Genomic DNA, 14,896 nt, shown 5'->3' on the forward strand with positions numbered 1-14,896 from the left:
TTATTCTAAAGTGACCTCATAGTCTTGCCCCCGCTTTAAGACAAGAACTATGCCACCACTTTTCGAACAGGTCTCGGCTTCATGACCACTTTAGATTACACTAGTTTACAGTGATTTTGCGACAGTGATGTTAGAAGCTGTTTTTGACTAATGTCGAAAATGATAGTAAAAATTTCGTAACACGTAGAATTTTTTGTTTTGTAGTCAAGGGGTGTGTGTAGGTGTCAAATTTTTCCTTCAAATTTGTTAAGTAGTGTTATCAAATTAGGCGGCTGAGTAGTCGCTAACGTACATAACAAAGAGGTTTCCTGAAAAAAAATTATATTTTTCGACCAACATTTGTTTCATTTTGCTAACGGAAAATAAAATAATGACTTTCAAACTTTTCTTGACAAAATATCATATGGCTAGGAAGCATTTGATGAACCACCCTGTACTCTTACGCACAAGTGAACACACGTCCTCTATACATATAAAAGACGCCAATGCATCTTGGGATGATTGTGCATTAAATAGATGAACTGACACACACACATGCACACACATGCACATACACAAATACTGTGCGTATGTATGTATGTATGCATTTCAACTTAAATGCATTGTGTTGATGGTGGCTTTTACAATTATGAGTGTAAACTTCTTGTTTGCTTGTTTAACGCTTATTGTGTGTATTATTGCAACAAATTTGTTTGGTTAGAAACGCAAGAAATGTGGCAAGGTTTTCCTCGCTTCTAGTGATGGACGCGAACTACTATGTACATATATGTGGCGTGCGAAAAAGATTTTCCGCTTAATGGTGCATGGTGTCGATGAAAAATGGCGAGGAACAAAAACATGTTCGAATGAAATAAATAAATATACAAATACAGATGCATAAGTATAGAATATGTGTGAATATCTAAGGAAATGTTCGAACTTTCTGGGAATGTGCAGAGTTTGAAAGTGCATTTATTTGAAAAATACTTCATGAGTCTTGAACGTATATGCAAATCTATTGTTGGAATCGCATCTAAGACACTTCAATTATTTTTTTGACATTGCGTGATTTGTTTGTGTATATTTCGCGTATCTGCTTTCTTCTCTGCAATTTTCCGTGATTTAAATATTCTGGCCGGATTTTACTTTCTTTACACTATTTCTATAATGCGTCTTATAGAGAATTGTCGTGTTTGCGAGTATTTTACTTGTTGTAGCAGTATAAATTTATTCCACATAGTATGTGGCATGCGGCAGTGGAGGCAGTTTGTGTCCAAATGTAAATTCCAATCATGTTTTCAATAAATTCGTGCAATCTGTACGGACTTCTTAGTGTAATCGGGACTGTAAACTTACAATGAAACAGTTGGAATGGAATTGGTGCGCTTACAACACAATATCAATCACTTTTATATTGTTTACTAGCAAAACGTTTTCCGTTGCGAAACGTTGGGCGGTTACGTTTTCAGATTTAGGGGCGATTTATCAATGGTTGGCAACCATCTGTCAGTAAAGTTCTGCCTAAACTTTACCGAAATAAGGAGTCTTGATTAGTTTCTAATCACTCCATCATTATCACTCTATAGGGTAATCCATTTCGAGGTATCCTACTATTTTTTTTTAGAAAAAACACAGAAACTTCTAATCTGATGGGGAATGTTTATTATCATTCGAGAGAACATTCTTTAGCATTTATGTTTTGAAGATTATCTCTTTCAAATATTGGCCGCAGCTAAGTCTCAGATGGTCCATCCATTGAGTCCAATTTTCGATGACTCGTTCGAGCATTTCGACTGGTAACTGGCGAATGATACGTGTAATGTTTTACTCCAAGGCCTGAATCGCAGCGGGATTGTCCGCCTAAACTTTAGACTTTACATATCCTCAAAGAAAAAGTGTTATTACCCGATCTTGGTAGCTAATCGACTGACTCAACACGTGAATTTATCTGTTCACCGAATTGTTCTCTCAATAAATCCATTGATTGATCCGATGTGTGGGAAGTGTAGCCGTTCTCACAGTCATCATGCTTGAAGAAATATGGATCGATGATTCCACCCGCCCACAAACCACACAAAACCGTTGTTTTTTCTTGAAGAAATGACAGCTCTTGAGTTTCTTCATGTTGCTCTTTGTCTCAAATGCAACAATTTTGCTAGTTTACATACCCATTGAGCCAGAATTGAATAAACTTAATTCGATTCCGTTTCCATATATTCGACAGGTGGTGTCGTCCTGTGAGACTATTTTTGACACTACAAAGGTTCTCATCAAATTAATTAGAGTTTGCATGGCTGTTTAATAATGATTCCACAAATCCACACGCTCAATTTTGAATTTCGAAGGTCAATAAGTCGAGTTTGTCGACTTCGAAAATTACTTTTTTTTTACATTTGACGCAATCTCTCGAAAAAACTTGGTTTGGTTCAATGCTCCAAAAAAAGTCGGATTTGCCATCGATTTTTAGTGATATTATGTTTTAATTGTATAAAATTATATTATATCATGACATTTTATAATTATAATACTAATGAAAATTATTATTTTGTTTCATTTCAGATTTTGCTGTAAATTCTGTAAACATTTTACGAAAGAAACAATACTTATGATTGCATTATTTTAAGTTTTAAAATAAAATAAAATGTTATGGAATAGAAATCGCATGCAACAAAAAATGCAATAACGACTGCAATTCACTTAAATTATATAATAACAAAAATAAGAGTGAACATTATCGAAAATTCTTATACTAAATTTTTTAATTAAAAAATGTCATGAAATATAAAAAATATCGCATGCAATAAAAATACAATTCAATCAAATTATATAATAATAAAAAGTGAAAATAATTGAAAATTGTTATAATAAATTTAATAATAAAAAATATCATGAAATATAAAAATTGTCGCATGCGTCAAAAGTGCAAAACCGACTGCAATTCACACAAATTATATAATAATAACAATAAAAGTGAACATAATCGAATGTTGTTACAGATAAACTGCACATTTCGGTGGGGTGCAGCGAGCAACTTGCAGTCAATCAAACTTTTTTTTTAATTTTTGCTGCACGCTATCGTGTTATGTCGAAACAAAATAGAAACAGCGAAATATATAGAGTAGAGCACAAATCAGGCGCGAGTAAATCGGAAAATAAGCTGCGAGCAACAACAACATACCAACAATTGCAGCAACATACAGCAAAAAGATGTTAAATGCATATGAGTACATATGTTTATGTATGTATGTATGTGCGTGTATTTGTATATATATATACATACATATGTGTGCGCATCTCAATCGATAGATCATTGCTTGAGGCACACTTTCTCGGCGATTATGCAAATCGGCGCGGTTGCAAGTGCGCGCCAACATTTATGTTGCAGCGACAACGCGCAGGCAATAAAAGCCGCTGACTGCCATTATACACATGCCTACATACACACATACATACTTATGCTTATATATACATATGTACGCACATAGCAATAGAAAACTCAATCGAAAGCGACAAGACAACGCGCCTCTTTATCGCTGTGATTGCTGCCGTTATTGCAGCTGCAGCGGCGGCGCATTCGCTGCCCACAACCCAATTATTTGCCTCGCTATTCCCGAACTCTTTACATTTTTTGTTTTTGTAATTTTTACACTTTTTCTACACAATTTTTTTATGTGTCTCATTTGCCTCTTGTTCCTATTTTTAGTGCTTTCTCGAGTGTGAGCGCCGCAGAGTAAAGTGAAAAAAAAATAATAATTGTGAAATGCAAATGAAATGAGCTTTTCCTCTTTGTCGCCATTGTCGATCGAATTGGATCTTAAGTGTGCCACTTTGTGCCTATTTTAGTGCTGCCAGTGTTGGCGCGTGAGTGGCAAGCGGGAGGCGTGCACCGGTCAACTCGTCGGCATCATTGCGACTTGTATTAAGCGACGATCCAAATTGTTGTTGATTTTTCTGCACTTAATTCTACTTCTTACAAGTTTCGCGTTCGGCAAGAAAACCGCTACATTTGTGGAAATCATTGAGAGAATTTCAAGCGTTTCCCAAAATCTAAGTGGCAACTACATGCCTAAGTGTTGCTGAGTGTGTTGTAAGTGCGGAAAAGCTAACAAACAGCGGCAGCCGGAAAAAACATTGCTTGAGTTGTTTGTTCTTGTTATTTAACGGGAATCGTGAAAACAATCAAGAGTGGTTTTTGAGAAAAATCTTCAAGCAATAATAGAAAAATTATCAAACATAAAAAATAAAGCATATAAAAAAAGTTTTAACGAAGTATCAGCAGCCATCGGCGAGACAATAATAACAACAACAAAATTCGTGGCAACAATTTGTACACGTTTGGCACGATGGAGGGCGGCTACGTGAATGAAGGTGAGTGCTGAAGCCAATATCTACACTTCTACTCATATCAATGTATATATATATACAATATATAAATCTGCAAAATGTTAACGGCTTATTTATTGCATATCGTCACCTAAAATGCAAAAGTATCATCAAAAAAAAATCAGTTGTAATAACTAATATTTTAACCATTTTATAACGAAAACTCCAATATTGTTTCAATATGAGTGTATAATAACCAATACCTAACCATTTTATAACCAAAACAAAAATTTTTGGTTAGGCTTTGCCTTGTTGTTCGTTTTTCCTTCGCTTGTAAACTTATGAAAAGAATGTTACGTTATTTTACATTTCAGGTGACGATGTGTCAAAAAAATCAAAAACTCATGAAAATTTAAAAGTGTTTTTTTTTTTTTTTATTTTGGGATGACTGTTTTCATTTATTTCATGATATATTTTTGTTAATATATTTTTAATGTAACTTAATTTTTCGTGGATCGATTTCATAGAAGAGTAGACGGTTCTTTTGTTGAGTTGCTGCCTCTATATAAGCATTAAAACATTTTAGTTTTTGTTTTCTATAAAATTCAAACTCTATGAAGGGGCTTAAATCTAATGCATCTTTCAAAAAATAAATCTCATGAAATAAATGTGATTGAAGACAATATTGATTTATTAAATCAATTATGTATACTTTTTGCGTTTTTTGCTGGAAATTAATGGTTTTCGTAAAATCAGTTGTCTGTCAAGTCTTGGCCGTATAAAAATTCAGTCTAATTTTTTGCTTACTTGAACCGAACTCACGACCAAACATTTGATCATAGCGGCCTTGAGAATAACTGAACTGACACATACACAATATTAACAGATCTTACTAAGATTCCACTTTTCAAATCTGTAAACTTGCACTGACCGCATAGATTCATCAAATATAAAGAAACATAATCAGTTATTGACAACTACTTTGAGGGATTTGGTAGATCCAGAACGCATTTGTAATCCAATAGAAAATTATCAATATTATCATTATTCGACGATTATCTATATAATCTTTTTGATTTCGTTGTATTATTACAAGCCACATTTAACACAGCAAAGTCGCACGAGGCATAAAACCACCAACTACGTCATCTCAACACTACTTTCAACTAAAAAGTAGCTGCAACCAACTGAAACTGTATGAAAATTGCTCGAAAGCTACTGATTTTACGATATATAAATGATACCATTTCACCTAAAATTCAAATTGATTCGACATTTTTCAAGAACACTTCTTTAAATTGTATTTTCGACCAAAGCAGTAAGATCAATCAATCATTTATGACATGCATTGAGCACACTAAAGACTAACGGAAATTGCATTCAAAGAAATTTATTCTTTTGCCACTCGCAAAATTCGTGCATCGCCTTTTGATGTGTTGCAACTTAAGTGGGCGACATAAAGCATACGGCAGCCGTCACTTTGTCCATGGAATGCACATTTTTTTTCTCGATGTTCTTAGATTTTGCATTCGTTTGCTTTACTAGCTCGCCGACGTCGCTCGGCACCACTTCTACCACTGTTCATTATGTCATGATCATGTTTATTGTTGTCTGCGTCATCGCCATTGTTTGTTTGTTTACAAGGCAAAGCCTAACCAAACTGATTACCCATCTGTCCGCCCAAGCAACTTTTCATTCATTGCTGGCGAACGAGCGAACACTCGTTCCACTCTGCGAGCTGTCGCGCCAAAGAAGTACACATATACTTTTACAAACGTGCATACAAATATATGTACATATGTATTTGTGTGTAAGTTTTAATGTTCTCTGCATTTATGTTTCGAAAATTACGAAATTGTTGAAATAAAAATGCAATTTTGACTTTGAAATCGTTTGTTGCTCATGCCTGTGACTCGCGTCGCCTCCTTTTAGCTTACATTTGCCTATTTATTTTTAAAGAAGAAACATAAAATTTTAAATCGCTTAACCACACGCATCATCCCGATGTGAATCCCATTGGTACAAGGCGAAAGACAGCAGCTTGCTTTCATCGCAGAAAGTCTACAACATTTGGCACCTGTGTTGCTGGCTCTTGTAGGTCCACATTCAAACAACAATAAATGTACATGACTACATGCATTCTTTCACTTTTACACTATACTAATGCACACATTTGTTGTTGTAATGCAGCAAATTGTTCATAAGTTGTTAAGCTCTTGTATTTCTTGTCAAGCCTGTTGTTGCCAATAAGTAGTTGCTGTAGTTGCGTTGTCACCGTTTGTTCTTTCGTTGCCATGTCGAAGACAGATGAGCATTTATCCATCATTACACAAGCGGTTGAAGAAAAAAAATATATTTTCTTAATGTGAGCAATATTTATTTTTAAAGTGCACGCAACAAAGACTCACATAATTTTATTGCATTTTTGCGTGATTATTATTTGGTTTATTTTTAAGCTTGTAGTCACTGAATGCAGAGGTGAAGACATCTCTATCCGTTGAGATCTCTAACATTTTTGAATATTATGTTGTTTGAAAGAATAAAGCGAAGAAACGATTTCATTAAGCCTAAAGTGTTAAAAATAAATTCGTCAGAATAAGTTTGTTCTCTACCAAATCTCGCCGGAACTCATTCGTAGTTTCGACTGTCTATTCTCGCTTTAAATTAGACTTAACTAAAAAGAAATATGGATAGAGAAATTGTGGAAAAGTACTTATCATGCGAAGTTCCACTAGAAAGGACTGTAGAAGATACCATATATGAAATTAAGTGCGAAATCTCTACATCAGAAAATCTGTAGATTAAGCAGAAGTATAGTATATATGTACTCGTATCTAGACATAGCCCTTATTGCGAGTATTTGCCAAACATATTTACTATAACAACAGTTAACGAAATTGAAACACCGAACAGAAAGGGAAACAACTTTTAACTCCGAGTACTTGGTTCTACAGACCAAATACCTAAAGTTATCTTCTTCTTCTTTACTGACGTAGACACCGCTTACGCGGTTATAGCCGAAAAGGACACAACAGCCTCGGATGAGAAATCTTGTCACTTTCGTTGAGGAAGTCTTTTTACGTGGCGGGTCCCAAACCCAGCGCACAACCCTGAGTACGGATGGTTTGCCTTCTCACTTTAGCTCGCCTTCAAACGGATGTTCTTTGGCTACCCAGAGGATACTTGGTCTAAGATCGGAAGTCGTGAGCTGCTTCAGCCATATGCAAAATAATCGTTTCTGGCCACTCCTAAGTGAATGGCAATCAGAGAATTTTCCTCACTTGCGTGACCCCCTTACCCAAAGTTATTACCAAAAACAAAATCATCTTTATGGCAACATTAATTGGTTAAGTCGATGTTATGAAAAAATTACAGTTTCAAATTTTTTTTTCCAGGAAATCCTTTTATTTTATAAAAGTGCAAACATAGCATTATTAAATAAGAATTCTATTTGACTTCACAGAAATTTGCTGTTTGCGTTTATTCAATTCCAACAGAAGCTCAATGCGGTGACCGCCACTAATTTATGGACATTTTTCTAAAATCAATCGGATAAAAAAAATTACTTTTATTAAATAATAGAATGGCGGCCTCAGGAAAAAATTTCCAGCTTTTCGGTAAAAACCCGAACGTTATTTGTTTATATAGTCTTCAATCAGGCACTCGTTTTCCATGTATAAATGTTTAAGTTTTATTGAAATCCCCGAGCGGCTTTCGTGCTGTAGAGTCCCAAGTTCAACAAAAGCAGAATTTTAAGAAAAACGCTTTGAAGTTTTACACAAACGTTCCAAAGTGACCGAGAACGCTTTGTTATTTATCGAATAACTCAAAAAGTATTTGTCGAATTTACTGCAAATTTTCAGAGAATATTTCTATGATCATCAAGATTTTTTTTGTTAATTTTGACTACACCTAACCTCTAAAAGTAATTTGATATTGAATTAATCGATATCTTGAATTTGGAATCGTAAATTGGTAAACGGTTTAACTTTTTTTTCAGTGGTTCGAAACACTCAACACCACATTCATACTCATAGTTCATAGAGCCACTCCAAAATCTTGGGAACAACAACCAAACCATTCATTATATTCTTAGTTAAAAAAGTTACAGCTAAGAAAATCTGAATTATGTTCTATACTTGTAGAAGAAGGAAACTTACTACAGTAGTTTCACTTCTAAGGGTTAAGAATAGTTGGAGTATAGAACATGTTCTGCAGAAGACAAGCTGATGGAACATTATCTATGTGAGTTTACGAAAATGAGGTGGAATTGCTTTTTAGAGTTTGCAGGATATAATTAGTTGAAGATATTTTCCAAGAGAAAAAAAATTAGTCTAGTTTTGAGTATCACTTACAGTTATGAGCCGGAATTTCGTAATAAATAAAACTTAATTTTTCTATCATCATAAGTTCCTTGATATTCTTATAGTCCAGTAAATGGAAGAATGAAGAACACTAAAAGGTAGGAGGCACAATATTTAGTAGGTTTATCAGATTAGTTAGATCGCAAAGGTGCTGCAATGAAACAGTAATTCTTATCTTCGCATAAAGTTAATTTCCTTTTCTTCCTCAAAACCTCAGTTAACTGTTAGTTACCATTATAAGGATTGGAAATTAGCTTTTAACCTTCGGTAACTAATAATATCAGAATCGCATTCAAAATTAAAAAAAAATAATAATCATTCTGACGTTCCTGTAAATCGTGTTTGACAACTGGTTCATTAATCATCCATAGAGACCACTTCAGGATTATTACCATTTATTTTATTTTTGTAATTTCATATATCTTCATCAAATTAAAATTAGTTGTATACTAGAATCAATTAATTGCATGCAGTTATGTGTGTGTGTGAATATTTAAATAATAATTATTAGCATGCATTTTACATTAATACTAAATACTAATCCACATAATATTTGCTTACTTTCCATGCCTGTACATTTACTAACATTTGCATTTCTTCATTGCAACTCTGCATAGAAGATTCCGATGCAATAATGGGAGTGGAGAGTCCAGGTAATTAAAATCACCATAACTTTTGTTTGTTATAAAAACACAAAACGATTTTTATTCAAAGGATATGGTATTTTACTACAAATACGATTTGAATTTTTTTTAAGAAATATTTTAAAAAGTCTAAGATCTTCTCATTGGAAGAATTTTTTTTATTTTGATATTTCTCCATTTACTCGTATTTCGATTAGATTTTTGAATATAGCATGAGCCCAAAGGCAGTGTATACTGGAATTCATAGTTCGATTCCTATTAATTTTTTGAAACATACTATCTTCCTTCAATATTTATGAGCAGATAAGTATGTTAAGCTCTGCACCATCGATTTCGATTACCAGCATCCCAGAACACTGAAGGTATTTTCTGAACCTAAGCATCCATAGCTCTCTGTATGGGGAAACTATCTTGACATTCAAAAAAAGGGCATAGATAAATGCGAATAGAGAAATAATACGAGAGAAGAAGAAGGAGGAACCAATAGAGAAACGTATCGATCTCAAATAAAACGTGGTTCCTAAAACGAAAATAGATTAATTCTTAAATCGAATTCTAATACAACTGTTGTGGGGTATAGATTTATATAATTTTCACGTACTTTTGTCTACCGAAATTTCGGAACAGTATAGTTGTTTATCCTTCTTTCATTTGCCACGGTCGTCATTAAAAGGGGTGTCTCTCATCCGAGGCTGTTTTTGACTGTTCATTAAGGGCGTTATTTACGTGGCGGGTCCCAAACTCAGCGCACAACACTGTGTAGGGGATGTTTCGCCTTCTTACTTTAGCTCGCCTTCAAACGGATGTTCTTTGGCTACCCTGAGAATACTTGGTCAAAGACCGGTGGTCGTGAGCTGCTTGAGCCATATGTAAAATAATCGTTTCTGGCCACTCCCAAGTGAATGGCGATCAGAGAACTTTCCTCTTGAGAGAATAGTTTGAGAATTATTCTAGTTATTTACCATTGAACATATTTTGACAAAACAATGATTCTTTGCAGGATTCCACAAATGCAAAATCCTTTTTATTAAAAGCAAAAACAAAACAAAACTTAATCACTTTGCGAAACATATTGCAAAAACGATATACACATCTCTTTTTTATATACATTTTTATATAACTTAAACTATTTACAATTTTTCCATATCCCAACATCATCCTTCCACAGAGTACCCATACAAAAGCGCACCTAAAAACTCACTCCTAGCGCTCCACTCGTAAATTACCCCAGTTGACAGCTATAAAAACTAATGACCTGTCAAAGGAAACAAGAATCGCTTAATTTTCTTCTGCGGATCGCATGAATTTCATTTGAAGCGCCAAACACTATATTATCTGTCAGTGCCACTCTGCCTGGTGACATAGGCGTTGCCGTAGACGTTGTCTACCATCTCATTGAAAATAAATTTTTTCCTTAGCTCAAATATCAGCATCAACTTACAATAGAAACCACAACAGAAAAAGTCTGGAAAAACACTGTAACTTTTGTATTGTTGCGCACGTGGCATGCCACACTACACCTTCAACGCCCACTTACTGTCTCGGGCAGCGCGCTTTGTTGCGACTACAACTGCTTTCGAATGCAATGAATGCGCTTTGGGCGGTCGATTTTACGCTGTAGTTCACATTTTATCAACGCTCCTCTCGCCCCCGCTGGAGGTGACACAAGTAGGTAAGCCTCCACAAGAACTTCTGAACTGCATTGTTTATAATTCTGTAGTTCTGCTCCTCAATTGTTCTAGAGGCGGAGAGAAGTGTTCGCATAACATCAATATGCTTTTTTTTTTATTATTCTTTTCCAATTCATTTTACTATCTTCTATTTAATGTCTTGATATTTGTGTTTTAGTAAATTTGTCTGTCTGCTGAGTGGTTATTTAAGTTGGGTGGGTTCATTGTATTAATAATGTTGTTTATTTCGTTTTCAAGGGCTTGTTGTAAATTAAACGTTCAATTTATATGCTCTTTATGTGTAGCCAAAGAGTTTATTAAAACTTTATTATATCGGCAGGAAATTGGAAAAAATTTGAAAAGAAATAAAAGTTCAATAATTTACATATTTATGTACAAGTAGATATGTATTCGATAAATGAGCCTGAGAATATTTTATAAAATCACGCATTATGTAATACACAATTGAAGATTATTCAATTCGAGTGAAGAATTCGCTGCTGTGAGCCAAGGCAATTCAATTTGGCAGAAAGACTTATCTAGGTTCTCATTTTGTTGCCCTTTATTTTCCACTGAGTTAACTGCTGGACCAGTTATGCAAAACTCTTTCGTTTCTAATCTAATGTGTCGAGATGTACTACTTATTAGTGACGATTTTCTATCTCTACGATGAGTTATCGGAACTATTTTTTGAGAACTTTGGCGCCGGAGTTATCCTCCTGTTGTTGTTGTTGTAGCGGCAGAAAACATTCTTGAGGTAATTTCGAGGCATAGTGCCGAGTTGACAGTCCTTGGCTGGATAAAAATCCAAGTACGTTCCGGTTACTTAGACAAGACAGTCTTGGGAACGGGTCTTAGACGTTATTCTCTTCGTAAATGATTGTGTAATCAAATTAAAAATAATAACACTCTAGTTACTTGACCACCTCGAGAATTTCAAGGTAGGATAAATAAGAGTTTACTTATTCCAATACCGAAAAAAAATTCAGTCCTCGGATATTCAGTAGGTAAATATATCGTCGTAAAAGTTGTAAGTAAACCAATCCGCATGAATATTCCTTATATAGGCTAACAGTATTGCAAGGAATGTGATTAGTGAACTAGTCGATATGTTGGTGACTTCTTCAAGTCTAAAAATTTGTGAGAAAATTGCTAGGTTCGACAAGTGGAAAACGTTTTGTGAAGTTCCAAATCCTAATACTTATATATTGTGACAAAGGAGTACTCGGAAATTGTAATTTATGTTCGTCAGGTAAATGTTATTTAAAAAAGTCCGTTCGAATGATTTTTTGATAAGTTGGTTGGACTGTCCTCATAACCATACTGATTTTTTTTTCAAATATGAGCGCGATCTGCCAACCAGTTTTTGCTTACAACAGCTGCTTTAGTCGGTACAACTCAGTAGTGCGTTCCAATTTTAATAATGCTTAAAAATATCGAAGAATTTGTCCAAAATTTTGTATTTATAACCAAATTTCGTGAGCGGAATCGTTGCGAATGTTGGAAAGGGCTTACGGTGATTCAGTTTTATTAAAAACACAGTACTACGAGTGGCACAAAGCCTTTCAATGAGAGATCGTTGAAGGCATGCCTCCTTCTGGACAACCTTCGATCTCTTCAACTGATGAAAATATTAAAATCTTCAAGCAAGTATTAGAGAGCTGTCTAGAGAGCTCGATATCCTTGACGAGTCCGTTCGAATGATTTTGGTGGATAATTTGGGTATGAAACGCGTCATTGCCCGACTCATCCCGATTAAGCTGATTTTTTGTTTCAAAAAGAGTACCGTAAACAGGTAGCACACTCATTGAGACATGGGTTTATAAGTTTGACAAGCAAACAAGTCAAAAATCATCGGAATGGAATCCGTTTTCAGTCGATTGAAGAGATAAAACAAAGAAAAGAGATGAAGGCGATCCCAAGAAGTGCTTATGGAAAGTGTTTCGAGGACTAGAAAAATCATTGGCATAAGTGCATTACATCTGGTGGGGAATACTTTGAAGTCGACAAAATAAATATTGATGAATAATTAAATATTCTGCGTTTTATTTACAATTTCTAGGTACTTTTTGTCACAATATATAATGGATACTTTAAATATAAACAATATTTGAATTCATTATTGCACAAAAACTTCGATTTTTTCAAGCATTCTCATATATGTAGCATTCGCTGTACTGGCTGTTAAGGATAAAAATAATTATTCAAAATAACCTAAAAATTTAAAAAAATTCAAGAGACTAAAGAATTGAACACGTCCTTATTCGAAAAATTGAAAGAGAAAATAAAAGAACAAGAAAATTTATTGTAACATTCAGATATATACAAACATTTGACATTTTATCAATACTCTCATAAAATTTAATAGCATCAGCTGTTCAGTGACGTCACTTTAGCAAGACTTGGGTGTGCTCATTACATCTATCGTGCTCACTCAATCACCTAACTCGTATTAATATTCCGACAGTGGTGGCGTCAGTCGTTTACCTCTAACCTCTACTAATTCGTAGCAATTCATTTAACTTTTTATAATGACAATAAAAAACGGTGAACACCCGCAGCAGATATTAACAATTGAAGCTGTAATGTATTTATTAACATTGCATTGTAATTATATTATTAACCACAAGCAATTACATTGTCATTTAATAATAAAACCATTAAACACACTTTCCTAAACCAACTTTATTAGTGATTGTTTAAGGGAAAATTATTTTAGAGGCGATAAACTCGCGATAAAATTTTTATTGCAAATAATTACGTGTTAATAAGTATTTACATTAATTAATTAATTAAACATTGCGTTCAATAATAATAGTCAAACTTGTGACGTCATTAAAGAAAGATACAAATGTAGTAAAATACTGATATTTTTGGAATCAAACATTGTTTGAAATGTAAGAAGTCAAAATTTCACTAGAGAATTTCTATCAACTACTTTAAATAATGGATGTTTCTTAGACATATTTCAAGAAGGAATAAAATGCATACAATTTAATGTTATGGCTAAGCATTATTTATTATAAAGATAAGGGTTTGCCATTATGTTTCAAAAACGATTGAGGCCAAGTGACTCCCGCAGCTGGCTCGAATAAATTCCAGCCGAGAGGCCCAATTTTCAACCACTTTTTGCAGCAATTGGGGCCGTATGTAAGCAATAATGCGCCGATTATTCCCTCCCATGGTTTCAACCATCTCGGATTTATTCGCGTAGACAAGCGACACAAAAAATAGTCTAGCGGTGTTAAATCGCATGATATTGGACGTCATATCATAGACCCACAATGTAAAATAATCTTCTCACCAAAATTTCTTTCGATAAATGGATCTAGTGTCGTCTTGTTAGAACCATGGAATATCCATATCAACATTCTCTCCATGAAATGGCAAACTATTAAGTGACAGCTGTCAAAACTACTAACTTCGTAAAGAAATATTGCTACATTGAAAACTACACGTCTAAACAAACACACGTTACTTCCAAAAGCGAAGATTGCCCTAAAGCACTTGCCACTAATTCTAAATAATAATAAAAGTTGCTGTTATACCGTAGTCTCCGATAAATTGAGATGGTTATAAGGTCAGTTTGTACAAAAAAACGGAGTCGGAATATACGGAAGCAAGATTTATACATTTTAGCTATTATATAAATTGAGATCTAACAGGTGATCAAAGTAGAGGTACTTTTTTCAATAGCCGTTTTTTGACAGATCACGCGTGAGTCGTGTCAAGCTGTCATTTTATTTTTGTTGAACATTGTTTGGCATTTCATGATGGATGGACTTACGCCTGAACGTTTACAACGTTCATCTTATGATCAACATAATCGGCCTACTGAGTGTACTATTCGCAATACCATCGCCCATCTTGAGACCCAGCATTCTTTATTGGATAATATTCGACCGAATAGATCACG

General features: G+C 34.4%; 1 protein-coding gene across 4 annotated transcripts in view; it reads left to right on the forward strand.

Annotated features, from left to right (window-relative positions):
* Positions 1-14,896, forward strand: part of LOC126751769 (aminopeptidase N) — a 161,200-nt gene that overhangs the window by 52,885 nt on the left and 93,419 nt on the right. For 2 of the 4 annotated variants that reach the window (XM_050462286.1, XM_050462287.1), the window contains exons 2-3: positions 3,683-4,347; positions 9,284-9,319. In XM_050462286.1, the coding sequence (XP_050318243.1) occupies positions 4,323-4,347; positions 9,284-9,319 (61 nt within the window). In that variant the 5' untranslated portion in view covers positions 3,683-4,322. The remainder of the gene's footprint in view (positions 1-3,682; positions 4,348-9,283; positions 9,320-14,896) is intronic. The other 2 variants (XM_050462288.1, XM_050462289.1) reach the window with 2 other exon arrangements.

The sequence above is a fragment of the Bactrocera neohumeralis genome, chromosome 2 (assembly GCF_024586455.1).
Source record: "Bactrocera neohumeralis isolate Rockhampton chromosome 2, APGP_CSIRO_Bneo_wtdbg2-racon-allhic-juicebox.fasta_v2, whole genome shotgun sequence".
NCBI lineage: Eukaryota > Metazoa > Arthropoda > Insecta > Diptera > Tephritidae > Bactrocera > Bactrocera neohumeralis.